This window comes from Hetaerina americana, unplaced genomic scaffold (genome assembly GCF_022747635.1).
Source record: "Hetaerina americana unplaced genomic scaffold, ioHetAmer1.1.p SCAF_1, whole genome shotgun sequence".
NCBI lineage: Eukaryota > Metazoa > Arthropoda > Insecta > Odonata > Calopterygidae > Hetaerina > Hetaerina americana.
This window is the reverse complement of record NW_027286069.1, coordinates 43,730,469-43,745,945: the sequence shown is the minus strand read 5'-3', so window position 1 is coordinate 43,745,945 and position 15,477 is coordinate 43,730,469. Positions and strand designations below refer to the sequence as shown.

Below are 15,477 nucleotides of genomic sequence, written 5' to 3'. Positions count from 1 at the left end.
TTGTGTTTATTTTTGTTAGATTGAAACACTAGACTCTACTTTTTAAATAAAATATTGAGGAGTTGCTGTAGTTAGCAATAACTTGTCGACCTTGCAACAATTGGTAAATGTAGGTGGTCTTCTGAATGAAATTACTGTGATTACTTTTGCTCTCAGATAGAGATACCTTCTTACGTTTAAGCCAGTGAAGCAGCTGCTGCACGAGTACCTATACATATAACCCATGGAAAGATTATTTTGGCAGCACAGACCTGGAGTTTTTTATATTTAATATTAAATCAAGTATGTATTGAAGTTGAATTTTTAAAAATATTTATGATGAAATTCAATAAACAACTTATAAGAAATCTGCTTAAGGATTGTTGAATCTGTAGAACTTAGTTATGAACACTATTTATGCTAGCTCTTCTCAAACTCATCTACCAGAGGACAAAGTTTGTTGCATATGCCTCCACAGTCCCTCTTTCTTATCCACAAAACTAAATATTATCTTGGATGCTGTAGGCGGGTATGATTATGCTTCTACTTTCCCCGCCATTCAGGATTTATTTCACTAACGCAGTATTTGGAAAAGATCTGTAATGCTATGCCATCATTAGTAACAGTTCTTACTTCTAACCATTCAGGGTAAACACACTAGAGAAAAACATGTAGGTTGACTTGTTTTAAAAAATCTTAGGTATATAGTGCGGGGAAGTGGATAGGGAACCCAATGAGTCTCAAATTAAGGGTGCAAGACAACCTTTTTACAAACGAATGGCACCGTTAGATTAAATAAACGAGCCACACTTAAGTGGCAAACTACTTTTTCAGTTTCTCAGATCTAGATGGGGATTTTCTCTTAAGATGCGTTATGTATGCACATCCATGAAACTATGGACGGCTATACGTAATTGACAAACTGCGAATGCACCATCATAAGCCTCAAGCATTGTGCTGGTCCATTATAACATAACATGGAAAGAAAATCGTAGTAGATATTTTGCCAATGTCCGCTTCAAGAGTGGTTATGACCACTCGTAACAAGTACCTACGAAATATCGTTTGGCACACAACTTGGAAAATAGTTATCGTAGAAATTTTACTTTGGCAACTACCACATAACGAGATTAGTTTTCCAGATCCTTGAGGTGGTAGTTGAATTGCGGTATGAAGCTAACTTAATTACACTTCTGCTGCTAGAATGGACTGCCAGAACTTTTATCACCCATGAGCTCGAAAATAGAGTACCTGTTACACTAAGATTTATTAGAAGCTTAATTGAGCCAGATAGACATTTTCTGACTAATCATTATGGCATTAAAGTTATGACAAACATTTATTTACTTATATACAAATTTAATAGCAACAAATCACACCACCCATCATTTTAAAATAGAATTCTACGCAGGACTCAATTAATTCTCATTGCATGAATGTTTCCGTGCCAGTGAGAGTGTCCAAAATCTGATCAATTTTCTTTATCCCCCTCCTTCGAATCCACATCGGAGAAACCCAATTTCTTCCATTCTTCGGTTGCCATCAAGTTGTTTTTCATTCTACAGTCAAGGTATTCACGAGCTTCCAGCTTGCATGCGGAATAATCGCTGCCAGCTGATCGTATGCACACCATATATTTTAACATTGGTATTTTGCAAATTCCGGAGTGATCTAGAGGAAAACTACCTTTGTCTGGTGGAGTGGCAGTAAATTTTTTCTGCCCAAAAGTCATTGACGACATCGCAATGGCTGATGGTTCAAGTATTTTTAAATGTCTTAGCGAAGAAAAACACACGAAAATACCACTTGTGGAGAAATTTTCATTATTATGATAAATGAGCCATCACTGCACCCAATCAAACAGGTATAAAACACATTCACTGAGGTAATACAATTGTTTCAATCGACAGTGCCACCTACAGTAGAGGTCCCCTTAATTTACTCTGGTTTCGGTTGTAAAAAGATAAAGCATATTAGCCATTAAAAATTTACAAGCAATTCATACAGCATCCAAGAAATTATTTTCACTTACTGCGACGATGAACATATAATTTAGCTTGTATGAGTGTGTTTGATCGGCATTCTTTTGTTATGGTAATTTTTCCATCTTGTATGTTATGAACGAATGCAGAACCTGGGAGATAATAATTTTCATCCAAATTATGTAATATTTCTCTTTGGAAGTAATTCATCGGCGATTACTTGACTGACAGGAGGGAAATTTTCGGAAAGGGGAAAGCAGAAATACGATATGCGTAGGAAAAATGAACTGTTCTGCCTCAAAATATCCAGCGAATTACATTATAATGTGATTATTTGGCCATTCTTCAGAATAGTGAAATAAAGAATGAAGTTACATCACAAATACTGGTGATTGCAATACTTTACATCATTTGTGCCGCATATGTATGAATAATTGTTTGTACACGAAGTTATTGCAACGGTTGATAATCATAAGGTAAGTCCGAGTGTCTCCACGTTTGGCGGCTTACCAAAGGTTAGCAGGTAAATCACAGTCGAATTGATCTATATGCATTAGTAAAGAAAATGCCATAAGACCATATCCTTGTGTGTTAAGTTTATTTACCACTGATAGGTAATAGTATTTCCCTAATTTGTTTTCCAATCATTGGTCTCTGCAGGCATTCGATTTGGTGTAAGCCTAATTTATCTTACCTCTTCATTATACCCCTAACGCGTTGACAATATTAATAAATGGCCCTTTGTTAGCAAATTTGAGTAACATTTTTCAGCGTTTTCCTTCATTCATATTAGAAGTAACTGCGTCCACAGTGACGGATGTAATTTCATGGTTTTATGAGTAATTACCCATTTATAGGTACAATGTTGCCATAAACAAGGAAGGGATCTTTTCTAACTGTAACATTCTGGAAAACAAGTCATTCATAAACATATACTGTTCCCATAGAGTTGGCGACATTTGTCTCTCTAATATACATACACCCTTTTATTAAAAATAATAAACAGTAATCAACCCAATGGTTGGTTTTTTAGGTGATTGTAGAGTTCACCAAGTACTAAGCCTGACAGCCTCTGCAAATCTCGCACCAGGGAAGGGAGGGCAGTTCCTTTCCCTGTGCAGGTTTTGGTTTCCAAGGAAGATCTGGTACCCAAATGTTCACACAGCTTCGGCAGAGCTGAGGGTGCCCAGAGAGGTTTGCCAGGGCCCTCCAACCAGTAATCCACTGCTCTACCCCTGTACTACCACAACCATGCATATACTTGTTTGAATATACATGAGAGATAAATTACCCTCTGCTGTAAAAATCGTTGTACAACATGAAGATTTGGTCCAATTATGTCATTTGGTAGGATGCTTGGTTACAATGATGAAATTTGTTAATTTCCCTTCCAAAGTCTGGTTTCTCATAATTTCCCATTAAGTGAGCAAGATAAATTCCACCTTATCCCTTCAAAAATAAATTTATTACCCTTCTGCTCAGTGTTCAGTACTGAGGCTCCATGACGACTCTCCTCCCAGCCACTGTCAATTACTATTTAGTATCACTCCATTAATCTCCACTGTCAGGCCATTTCTTGTCCACCTCATTCTACATCTCACCTCATTGCTTAGTCTGCAATATGTTTAATGAATGTCACCAAGTTATCCAGAATCACAGTGTGGCTTTGATGTTCTCCCTTCTTTACCTATAGCAGTTCTTCCTAATTATTGAGTCATCATTTACCTAATTTCTTGGGAGTCATTTAGAGTAACAAAAGATTTCTAAATATACCTCCTGCCTCAATGGCTGACCCTTGGCTATCATATATGTTGTTTATATCATCTGGCTACTACGTCTGTTCAACATTTTCAACTACCAGCACTACAGATGTTCTAAGGTTAACCTGTTACTTTATCTTTTATTCATTTAAACAACGCACAATTTAGTTGCTCAATTCAATCCAGGATAAATGAGTATCAGTGAATTTCTTAACTGATTCCCCGGATATAACTTAAATTTCACCAAGCCGTGAAAGAAAAAAAGTATATATTTCCTTCTAGGTAAATAGTTACACTGATGTTCCCAATTCTAATCAAAACTTGGTTTTTCTAGTTAAGACCTAGGAAGATACAAAATATAAAGATGGGGTATAGTTATAAAAGTCATGTCTTAGAAAATTATTCGCCATCACAGTGGTCTCAAATCAAGAAATATTTCTGCACTTAACACAAAATATACAGTCTGTTAACTGGTGGAAATAAATGTAACCAACTTTTGAAATACTACTGCTTAATCAGCACATCATATGATGGAATGTCTATTTCTGTTCGTTTAATTTTTTTGTTTTTATGTTTGTTAACTTTTCCTTCATCTTCCTCACTATCAGAACTAGATATATCATCATCAAACAACAAATTTTTAGGTTTTGATTCAACAGCCTTTTTTTCATGTGAAGGTGCACGAATGTTTCCAGGAAAGCAAACATCTGGTGTTTCTTCTTCAACATCTGAAAAAAAGAAATAATTTCAGATGAAAAATTATACTTAAGATTCGTATCTGACATTCTAAACAGTGAGACATTGAAACAAAAAATAAATCCATACTTAATTATAATTTATGCATGAACATCAAGCTAATATTTCATCATCAAATTTTACAGATTATTAAAACTAAAGACATTTTTGTTTGTTTTTATTCTAAATAAATTCTCATCATACATTGTGTTATAGTAAAAAAATACACTAACTTTTGTGTGAATGCTTCCAAATTTGCTTTCCTCTTTGCATTATCTAGTGTTTCCGCACACAGTGGAAGCCTCAATTAATAAGCATGGCATATAATAAAAAGCTTGGTATAACAAGTAATACCAAGGTCCAGTTGATTTCCTTATGTTTGACCAGTAAAACAGATTGGCAAGAGTGAAGTATATCCATGGCCGCCATATTGATTGTATGATATTGTGATTGATTCAACATGTGTGAACACAGAAATCATAAAATTGCATCTTTATTTTAAGGCTAATCCCACATTTTCAATTGTCTTCGGCCGGCCATTTATAAGTTATAGGAAAATAAGCCTATTTTGGTTGGCTTGTTTTCCATAGGACAGCATTTCAAATGGTCATTATGTCTTCTTTTTCCATTGACTTAGTTAGCAGAGATCAGCAGCTGGAAAAGGTATTTAATACCATCCGTACAACCAGTATACATGGGCCTCTAATTAAGGCGAAATTAAGTGCATCCGTGACGGACAAAATTTTATGACAGCCCTAACTAGCATTTGAAAAAAGCCCAGTTTGTTTACTTAAGTCTGACTCCAATCCAAAAAGGTGATTTAAATAAATGGCATTAGTATCATTTACAGAGATAAATTTACATAAATGAAATACCTCTTCTACAACATCTTCCCCTCTGAAACACTACCTGCATTACATCCCGTCAAAAGATAATCCAACTTTGGATTTATATATAAGAGGGCTGTCCAGAAAGTAACTTATTTCAGCCTAGCATGGCAGTGGGTAGAGCTAGAGCCACCATCTTGGTATATGAACGTCCCTACACTAAGTACGCATCATGCTGTGGTAGTGTGCAGGTCGTGTGGTTCTTCCACTTTGCTCACTACAAACTGCTCAAATGTGTGCTGCAATAGAAAATATCACGAATTGTGACGTGCAATCTGTGATTAGTGTTCACTGGCAAAAAACCACGAACCAATTATGAGTGAAGTTAGTCAGGCAGTGGGCACATTCAGTTTAAAAATGGCCACTACAATGTTCACGATTAGGACCGCAGCGGTCGGCCCAGCCTTGTGACAGACGAACTGATGCTGAAAATCAATGAAATAATTTGGGAATATTGCCAATTTATGACTGTAGATTTCTCGCTTCATTTTCCCCAATTTCACAAGTTTACTGCATGAAATCGTAATGGGGTAGCTTGGCTATAACAAATTTTGTGCCAAATGGGTGCCAAAAATCTTGACAGAACATCACAAAAAACAGCATCTTGCTGCATCGCTGACTTTTCTCAAAGCCTATAACAACGATGGTAACACACTCTTAGATCATATCATAAATGGGGATGAGACATTACTGGGAGAGTGGAATTGCTGTGTTTCTTTTATCTGTACAACGAATGCACATGAACAATACATGCTTACAAGGCCTGTATTAAAGTAATGGTAACAATTTTTTCCTGACATTTGCCTTTAGTGCTGACTTCAGACCATCAGTTAAGTCTGCCCATGATCACAGATCGTATTGTCATTGATAAGATGACTGTGCACACCATAATCACTTAAAATTTAATGATGCGAAAGATAGTAGTAGTATTTAGGGGAGGCAACTGACAGCTAAGGTCATTTACACCAATAGGGATGGACAGGATAAGATTGAAGGGCGGAGAGAAACCAGGCATCGGCATTAACCTACTCTTAACAAAAGGCACCAAGGGGTCCACAGCTTAACGTCCCATCTGAGAGATGGTGTACTCACTCAAAGTGCCCTCCACAACGCACCTCAAGTAGGGATCGAGACACCACTGAAAAATATTCAATGCCACTAGGATTTGAACCGAGGCCCTCTGGGTGGGAAGCCATTACAATAGCCACCGCACCATCTCGATCCACATGTGAAAGATCTACGCTAAACTTGCCCTGAAGGCCTTGACAGACAAAACAAAAGCAGAGTCCAGTGTCTGCTTGATGAAGAAGACTAACTTTCTGACATTCCTGACTTAGCACCAGCAAACTATTTCCTATTCCCAAAAGTGTAACCCACCCTTAAAGGACACCACCATGAGATCCTAAGTGCCATCAAAGAAGCTTGCATATGAACCCTTAAGGACCTTCCAGAATCTGCCTACTAGGAAGCCTTCGAGCGCTGGAAAAACCACCAGAAAAAGTGTATCGATGCTCAAGGGATGAACTGAAGAATTTTGCGGTATTTTAGCAATATCTGAAATAAATCTATTTTTCCAAAACTTTTTCTTAGACATTTTATACACAAGTTTACTGCAGGCAACATTTCCCTATTCCTGACTATCGATGTTTGAACTTAATCTTTCAACTTAAAAACCACATCACAATCTATAGTAACTGCCCCTGTAATTTGAAATGTGTACCAACTTGTTTTAATGACTATATCGCTAGTAGTACAAAGTAAAATAAGAAGTTCAACTGACTTTCGCACATCATTTTTAAAGTAACTACCTATTCTGATAAAAAATTATAATATTACATTTACAATAGATATTCATGAATGAAGCAAATACAGCATAATACCTTTACCTGTATCTTTATCACAGTTTATGAAACTATACACAATTGGATTTCATGAATAATTTTTCAGGTGGCCACCTTTTCTGATTCCAAATTACGATAAATGTACTTTTTAATATCCATTACTAAAAAAGAAAGAAAGACTCGTACTTGTCCACAGATTTTATTATACGGTACAACGCGTTTCACCGACTTGCGGCATCATCAGGTACAAATTTGCAAAACAGACAGAGCAGATTTGCTGATTTTTACTCAATTCTGTAGAAGAACATCTTTTTAATGCTGACAATCAGCATAACAAAAACGTGGGCTATTGGTTTCGTTACGTTGACGATATACTATGCCTATGGACTGGAACCAACCGACAGTTAGACTCCTTCCTTAATTTCCTAAACACTCTTCATCGGAATATCTCCTTCTCCATGGAAAAAGACGTCAACGGCACCATCAACTTCCTCGACTTGACAATCACAATTAGGGATAATAGACACGAATTTGCAATTTATAGGAAACCCACATATACAGACCATATAATTTCTAATGATTCCGCACACCACTTTTCTCACAAACACGCAGCCCTCCACTCCATGATCCACCGCCTCCTACACATCCCCCTTTCCCCCAAAAACTTCAAAATTGAACTCGTGAATATCACTAATATAGCTACCAACAATGGTTTCAACCCCAAACTAGTTGACACATTACTACGGAAAAAACAAAAAGCAATGGCCATAAAAAGCATTTTCGTATCACAGCCCGCAGTATCTAAAGATTTTAAGTGGTGCTCGATCCCGTTTCTGGGAGATCTTTCATATAGGATTTCCAACTGCCTACCCACCTCACTCAAAGCAGCCTTCTACCCACCCATAACCCTCTCCAAACTTCTAGCCAATGGAAAAGACACCCAGGATAGCCTTCTCAAATCAGGCATTTATAAACTGAAATGCGAGGATTGCAACAGCGTTTATGTCGGTCAGACCGGCAGGAATATCAAGTTACGAGTCAAGGAACACGCTAGGTGTCACAAAAATCAGAATAACAACTCTCTCTTCGCCAAGCATTTACTAGAATTCAACCACAGCAGTGACTTTGTCCCAGAGATATTACACACACTCCCAAAAGGATTAAAAATGGATGCTCTCGAGCAATTAGAGATTAGAAGGCATTTGGTGAACCCCAACACGACACTTTGTAATGAGCAATTATTCCCATACCCCTCCCCACTCCTCTCCGAGAAATTAGCCTGGAAATGGTCAAAACAATCCATCAACGCACCTGCGAGCCCCCACCCCTCTCAAATCCTTCCAACCCTGCCAGCCCCCACTCTGTCCTGAGGGTATATATGCCTGCTCTGTCTGTTTTGTAAATTTGTACCTGATGATGCCGCAAGTCGGTGAAACACGTTGTACCGTATAATAAAATCTGTGGAAAAGTATGAGTCTTTCTTTCTTTTTTAGTAATGGATATTAATTACTTCCACGAAGTGAAGCCTGAAACAATAGAGTACTTTTTAATGTTATGAATTCCCATTACCGTACTGGGCTTCATATTCATAGCCTTTCTTATATACAGAGACACATCATTTTTGCAGATGAGTAACGAACTATGGATCAAAATATCAATTTTTTCCTTTCGATTTCTCTCTCAGAAATATGGCAGATGGCAAGTGAATGCAGGTTACATTTATTATCCACAAAATTATCCATGATGTGCATACAGGTAATTATGCCAGTAATAAAAGAAAAATTACTGAGTCTCAGTTATTTATATGAGATGCAACAGGGTTTGACTTACCTGAGTCTATGATGTTGTACATTAACTTATGATCCTTCATAATTACATAAATTGTAGGATATTCAACAATGAACTTGCCCTTCAGGTTAGCTTTTATGGACATTGAGAGGTCAAGATCATAAAACCTGTAGAAAATTACAAGTGAGATAATTCATAACATCTCCCTTATTCTAAAAGAAGAATTTACAATAGCGATAAAACGATTAATAGAATAAATTTTAAGTACCGAGAATTTGATTTTTTTACACCTTCAGCTTTGAGAAGCACACAAATGTTATTCCATCCAACAGACTGGTAGAACTGCAAAGCTTGACATTTCTGCTGGTTGGGATCCAGAAACTGTGACACAGCTCTTGATAATTTTTCAGTTTCCAACAACCTATTGATAATACACTGAAATTAATACTTAAAGTTTCAGATTGCACAATGATTCATTCAAGTTCAAATATCCTCAAAGAGGGAAAGGTTTCATTCAAGTGATTATGGATGGTTGAATGAGGTCTGCTTTATTCAATATCGGATCCTTTCTACGCTATATTATTCAAAAGGATATTTTGCCCCAGAGATCTAATTACTCCTCAAGTTCTCCATGAATGTCCCTAGTAGTCAACTACATATCAGTCCAATCACTGCATACTTTAATAAAATTACCAGATTAGTTGGGCAGTAATCAAATAAAACAAATGATGATGTTATAAGGTAAATGCGACAACAGTATGTGCTGGGACGGTGTTGAAAGCATCAAACAGATGCTAGCCCAATTTGCCTTAGCATGGTGACATCCGCCATACTTCGGAGCGAAAAAGCAAACTTCAATATTAATAAATATAAAATGCACAATACTACTTAAGGCTGAGATAACGTAGTGATTAAAATTACGTCCATGAGAGAGAGGCTGTCTAACTTGCAAGTTCCTTGGACTGCCGGTTATTGAACAAAACTTCAAACTACTACACATCCTTTTGCAACCCACAGCAGTAATTCCTCTACAATATGGTGACAACAATTGTTCAAGGCAGCAATGTGGCTTAGTGGCTAACAAAGAGAAGCAAAATTGAAATATTCTTAATGGAATCTAATTTGTTTTTTATCTAACAATCAATAAAATGTTGTCTGTGATATGTTCATTTTGACTTCCAACAGATAACACTATAGAAATGAGTGATGTAACAGTTTTTCATAGGGTAGTAATTAGGTAGAAGTAACTTATGAAAAAGTAGTGGTAGTAGTTTTTAGGGGAGGTGACCAACATCCAAGGCCATTTGCGCCATTGAGGATGGATGGGAAAGGAAGGAGGGTGGAGAGAAACCTGGTGTCAGCATTAGCCTTCTCTTATCAAACGGCACCAAGGGATCAGATTTTCCCATCCGATGGATGTTGTACTCACTCAAAGTGCTCTCCACAAAGTAGCTCAAGTACGGATCGGAATACTACTAAAAAATAGGTCATCTCCAGGATATAAACCTAGGCCCTCACGATGTGAAGCCAGTATGTTAGCCACCGCACCATCTCAATTCTCTTATAAAAAGTTCTGAGAAAACCTTATATTTTGAGTGAGTGCATTTATAAATTGAAAGCTGAATCCACTTTGACATGGGTAGACCCAGTTATTATCAGATTCCTTTGAAACTGCATACCCTTAATTGTCAATTGCAAGAATATTTTTAAACATATAAGGGGAATAACTTTTGGTGAAATGTTTTACAGAACTATTAAAAACAAATTAAATTAACTGTAGGTAAGATAGAAATGCTCTTCTTAATGCAATCAAGTAATCAAAAGCTAATTTGGAATTAATTTTGACGTTGGCAAGATAAAGGAATGAGTAGAAATAAAATAGTTTTAAGAATATTGCATGGCTTGTTAAAAATTAGGAGACCTCTTGTTGGAATGTTTAGATAAAATTTAATCATAGAATGAGATATTATCATGCATGCATTTTAGAAAGTGATATACAAACAAATCTGATAAGACTTACCTTTCAGAATGCATTAAGAGATTGTCTGCTTGTGGAAAAACCCAGTCAACTTTCCAAAATATTATATTCTTCTTCCAGTCAAAGAATGTTTGGTTTGATTTGTGACGAGAAAAATTCTGAGGCAGAAAATTCAACTGGCATCCTCTTTTCATTGCAGCAATCTTCAACTGGTTTAAATGCTGCAAGGTATAATGTTGTCAATTGAACTTAAAATTAAACCACTTAGCTTTTCCACATAAAATCTATCATTTACGACCTAGGTTTCGTTATGGTATAACATCATCATGTAAAAATACAAGTCAAACACAGTATATATAGCTCTGGATGGAGGGGAAGAGGAGGGAGGGAGGAAAGCAAGGATTGGTTAGGGTAGGAAGAGGGGGCGGAGGAGGAGGAATGGTAACATTGATACATTAGCAGGCTGGGAGAAGGAATTAATACATTGTTGAAAATATAAAATAAAAAAATATACATTGTTGAAAAAGAAAAAATATATATATTGTTGAAAAAAGTTTTGCTTGGTGTCGATTAGTTGGCAGAGGAGTGGGGGAATGGGTATTGCGAATGGCACTGGGTAATTAGGTGATTAAGTAGTAGGCAGGGAGGGGTTACTACACTGTTGAAAAGGTTTTGCTTGGTGTCAGTTTAGTTGGCAGATGGGCGAGGAAAATACAATAACAGGGAACGCGAAGGGTAAAGAAATTCGTTGGTCAAAACATCTCCTCCATAATCCATGTGCTGAAGTATTTCTAATTGCTCCAGCACATCGAGGCGGTGATCTTTCTTCTCTAAGAGCAGGATTTCGGGGATGAAATCGCTGCTATGGCCACAGTCTCTCAGATGTTTGGCGAAGAGTGACGTGGAGATGTGTTTCCTAAAGCATGCTCGGTGCTCCTTTATTCTTGTCTCAAATCTCCTTCCCGTCTGGCCTATGTATATCCGGTTGCAGTCTTTGCAGAGCAGTTTGTACACCCCACTCTTGTGTATGGGTTTAACTTGGTCCTTCGTGTGGCATAACAGATTGATTGATTTTGATTTATTGTACAAGGCCGGTCTCACATTTTCTTTTGGGCAGATTCTTTGTACTTTTAATGACAAGTGGTCAAGAAAAGGAAATCTCCGCCATTGTGGCTGGTTTTCTGCAGATGTGGGAGAACTATACAAGGCTAACTTGGCTAAACGGGATAGTTTCTTGTTGTAAAGTTAATGAATTAACACTTCTCTATACCCATTGTTCACCACAATCTGTTTTATGATGCTGAGTTCTTTAAGAGTGTTCTCTTAAGACATGGGGATAGAACATGTTCTGTGTAGCTAGGTGGTAGGCAAGTGTAAGCTAAGTGGTTTAATTTTTAGTTCAATATGAAGAATTTCCACCAAGTGATGCCAGAAACTGTTTTATTTACGATGTCAATTCTTTGATATCATACCGCATGTAATGAAATCAATGAGTAACATATTTTGTGTAATACTAATACATAATTTACAAACAAAATATCAGAACCAAACCTGAAAATTGCATTACATTTATCGGTGGCATAATAGTCTTGTAATAAGAGAATTTTAATACTTAATATAAGCTCATGGTCTGAGATTTGGGTGATCCTTTGGAAGAATTCCCACTGAAATCGAAGTAAACTGATAAACCATAAAATAATATTTTAAAAACAGATTGACATATTCACCCAGTTTTAATATTTGAATACTCGTAAAATAATAATTTGGGTATACATCAGGTTCTTTTTGGAAAAATTCCAACTTGTCCAATACCACAGATATACAAGTACTGAGATTTTAATAGGCCAGAAGTAGTCTGAAATGACAATTGCTTTTTGATTTGACTTTAATAGTCTTCGTCCTGTAACATGCCTTACGTTGTCTACACATTTTTCTTCCTTAATTCCAGGCATTTTATTTACTTTTCCATACAGTGCACTCAATTTGCACCATCTCTGTAAATGCTTCACATTCTTACCCTGGTCTATCTACCTCACTTCTTTCACCCTTTTAGTTTCTCACTTTTACCTAGTGTCTGTAAAGTCTGATCTGTAATTCTGTGTTTACATTCTTCCATTACAATCTCTCTTCTCTGCATACCTTGGCTTTGCAACATTTTTTTCTAATCACCACTTTATTTGCAGCTTAAATCATCCTTTTTTTAAAAGATCTTCCCACAATACTTTCACTGTATCAATTCCATGTCTTCACCTTTAACTGAAACAAATGCTTTCTGGTACGCATTACTCTCTGTTTTATGAAATTTCATGGTGAAATGTTGTCAGACAAGGTTTGTATCAGGGATAAAGTATTTTGTTGTATAAGTTAAAGAACATGATTAATTATGATCAAAAATGTATACGTTGGATTACTACCATTGGTATACATCAGAAAAGTTCAATGTAAAAAATTTCCAGCATTCCAAGGGATGTTTCACTTTTTCATTTCAGTCTTTTGTTTAGAAAATGTTAGTTATTTCAGAGTGTAGACCAAAATTTACCTGCAACTAATTAAAAAGGTGGAGTAATAGAAATGAATTTTGAATAATTAGCAATGGAAAGACTACATGAGTGAGACTAAAAATATGATTACCTCCAAACACCTGATCAATTCCTTCTGGTTGGCCAACTTAATGGAGGTCCAACCCTCAGACTCCCCAGAGCTATTTCCCACAGATATTGATTTTTTTCTTGGCATATATAAATTAATTTTATATAGTCAAACGGGTGGCACAGTAAAAGGAACTGCCCCCTGTCCTTATGTGTGAATTTCACATTCCTTTAGGCTTTGTACTAGGCGAGTTCTACCCTCACCTCTCAAACCAACCTTCAGGTTGACAATTGTTGTTAATTGTCGAAGATTGGGACCAACAAATCACAAAATCTCTCAAAACCCTGTAGAACATTGGTACAATAAGTCCCTTTTCAATTTCGTATATTTCCTTCCTCCCTTTATTCTGCCCAACACGTCCTATCTCTTCTTTGCTTCCCCAGCGTTCTCCCCTCCCTCACAGTGTTCAACATCCTATTGCCAATCAGTATGTTCTGCATCCATCCTTCCTACCCCCTTTGGATTTCTCCAAACTATCCCCTTTCCTTTCCACCACGCCAATCACTTCCTCGTTTGTTTATCTTTTTGTCCACTTAAACTTAAGCACGACAAGGTTCTGGTGGGCATGGGCAAGGGCGGAATGAACGGAGAGACAATGCAAAAATCTAAGCTTGACCGGGAATAATTTTCCCACGGAGGGACGTGAACAGTTACCCCTTCCCTCAATTTCAGGAATTGGGATCCTAGCAAAACGGACCTTCAACTCGAGTACCACAACTTTTAATTTGACTGTATACAGCCAATCCAAATACCAATCCCCATTCTACTGTCTTTTTCCAAGGTACAGAGAAGACCTCTTTCCCCAAGTTCATATTAGTCTTCACTTCTTGTCTAAGGTAGTGACATTGATGGGTCAACACATCCGAAGTAACTTACAGACTCAATATCAAGATTGTCACGTTTGAACACGTTCGTGTTCTTACTTACATATGGCAATTCTCGTCTGGTCCGGGTAAATCTTTTCGACTGGTCTCTATGATAGCCATCAACGGATCTGGTAATCTCTTCCATTAATCTATAATCTAAATTGACAACATTTCATTAAAAAATTGCTGGTCGACAAATTCGCATTTTGTTGAGTGTTCGCTCACCACTTAACAAATCTAAGTTGGTAAATCGTGACAAGGATTTATATGCCACTTTATCCCTTTCTCCATTGCAATCCAATTCTGATTTATGGATTTTAACACATTTGAGGCTGCAAGTTTTCACTTCACACCGAGGACACGTGTACTTGATGTCGCCGTTTTGGCATACCTCGCATTTCGCAAGCCTGAAAAATATTTGCAAATCAGAACAGTTTCCAGTCCATCGACACAAAATATCCTCAACACAAAATACCATAAACACCAACCTGGCATTCAACGAAGAGTCGCCGTTGTTGGCTACCGCCATTTCTTTCGAGTGGACAAAACAACACGGGTGATGATCTGACGGTGTTTACATTTTATTTACCTGTTCGAGCATGCTTCAGAGCGATTTCATGGATAAATATATGATGTAAAGAATATTCAGTATTGAAATTAATCCGACTACAAGAGTGACAGATGGTGTTACAAAATGGAACTGCTAAGGGGACGACGATTACATGAGCGTGTCGTCAAGTGGGCGCCACGTTTTCAACGGTAGTGGAAATGATAAATAATATAAGGCAAAACCCGAATTATCCTTCTCATTACACCCATACCTATAACCTCCAGCGCATATTGGAAAGGGTGGAAAGGATACGGGGAATGTTTTGAATGAAATACTTGAATGTGAACTTAATATTTAATGTATTTAAATTGTGACAACTACATAAATGAAACAGTTTCTGGCGTCACTTGGTGGAAATTCTTCAAATTGAAATTAAATTTAAAATACTTCCCTCAAAGGCTT

The 15,477-nt window shown here is 37.0% G+C and overlaps 3 protein-coding genes across 5 annotated transcripts in view; 1 reads left to right on the top strand and 2 right to left on the bottom strand.

The window, feature by feature from the left end:
• Positions 1–332, top strand: part of Hs2st (Heparan sulfate 2-O-sulfotransferase) — a 16,395-nt gene extending 16,063 nt beyond the window's left edge. Inside the window, exon 7 of one of the 2 annotated variants that reach the window (XM_071599745.1) lies at positions 1–332. This exon is cut by the window's left edge and continues 407 nt beyond it. The gene's annotated coding sequence lies outside the window, so the exon portion shown is untranslated. The other variant, XM_071599744.1, reaches the window with a different exon arrangement.
• Positions 333–1,304: 972 nt separating this feature from the next.
• On the bottom strand, positions 1,305–2,219 carry LOC139691392 (cytochrome c oxidase assembly protein COX19). Its single transcript, XM_071589189.1, has 2 exons — positions 2,012–2,219; positions 1,305–1,922 (listed from the first exon to the last, which is right to left on the bottom strand). Exon 2 carries the CDS (start codon positions 1,718–1,720, stop codon positions 1,451–1,453), a length of 270 nt encoding a protein of 89 aa, XP_071445290.1. The 5' UTR covers positions 1,721–1,922; positions 2,012–2,219; the 3' UTR covers positions 1,305–1,450.
• Positions 2,220–3,423: 1,204 nt separating this feature from the next.
• Positions 3,424–15,148, bottom strand: LOC139691377 (box C/D snoRNA protein 1). Of its 2 annotated transcripts, none has more exons than XM_071589184.1 (7): positions 14,954–15,148; positions 14,694–14,872; positions 14,527–14,621; positions 10,993–11,171; positions 9,241–9,393; positions 9,015–9,139; positions 3,424–4,449 (listed from the first exon to the last, which is right to left on the bottom strand). In XM_071589184.1, the coding sequence occupies exons 1-7, from the start codon at positions 14,992–14,994 to the stop codon at positions 4,226–4,228; spliced, it is 996 nt and encodes a 331-aa protein (XP_071445285.1). In that variant the 5' UTR covers positions 14,995–15,148; the 3' UTR covers positions 3,424–4,225. The 2 variants fall into 2 exon arrangements, with proteins under 2 accessions (XP_071445285.1, XP_071445280.1); XM_071589179.1 differs by having other exon boundaries at positions 3,425–4,449; positions 14,691–14,872; positions 14,954–15,146.
• Between the last annotated feature and the right edge of the window lie 329 nt (positions 15,149–15,477).

Bases quoted from the DNA above. Each gene is read 5' to 3' on its own strand.
- LOC139691392 (XM_071589189.1), bottom strand. From the start codon at position 1,720: ATGTCGTCAATGACTTTTGGGCAGAAAAAATTTACTGCCACTCCACCA.
- LOC139691377 (XM_071589179.1), bottom strand. From the start codon at position 14,994: ATGGCGGTAGCCAACAACGGCGACTCTTCGTTGAATGCCAG. The intron at 14,622-14,690 runs GTGAGCGAACAC...TTGTCAATTTAG, and splicing joins CAACTTAGATTTGTTAAGTG to ATTATAGATTAATGGAAGAG. The intron at 4,450-9,014 runs GTAAGTCAAACC...TCTTTTTTTCAG, and splicing joins GTACAACATCATAGACTCAG to ATGTTGAAGAAGAAACACCA.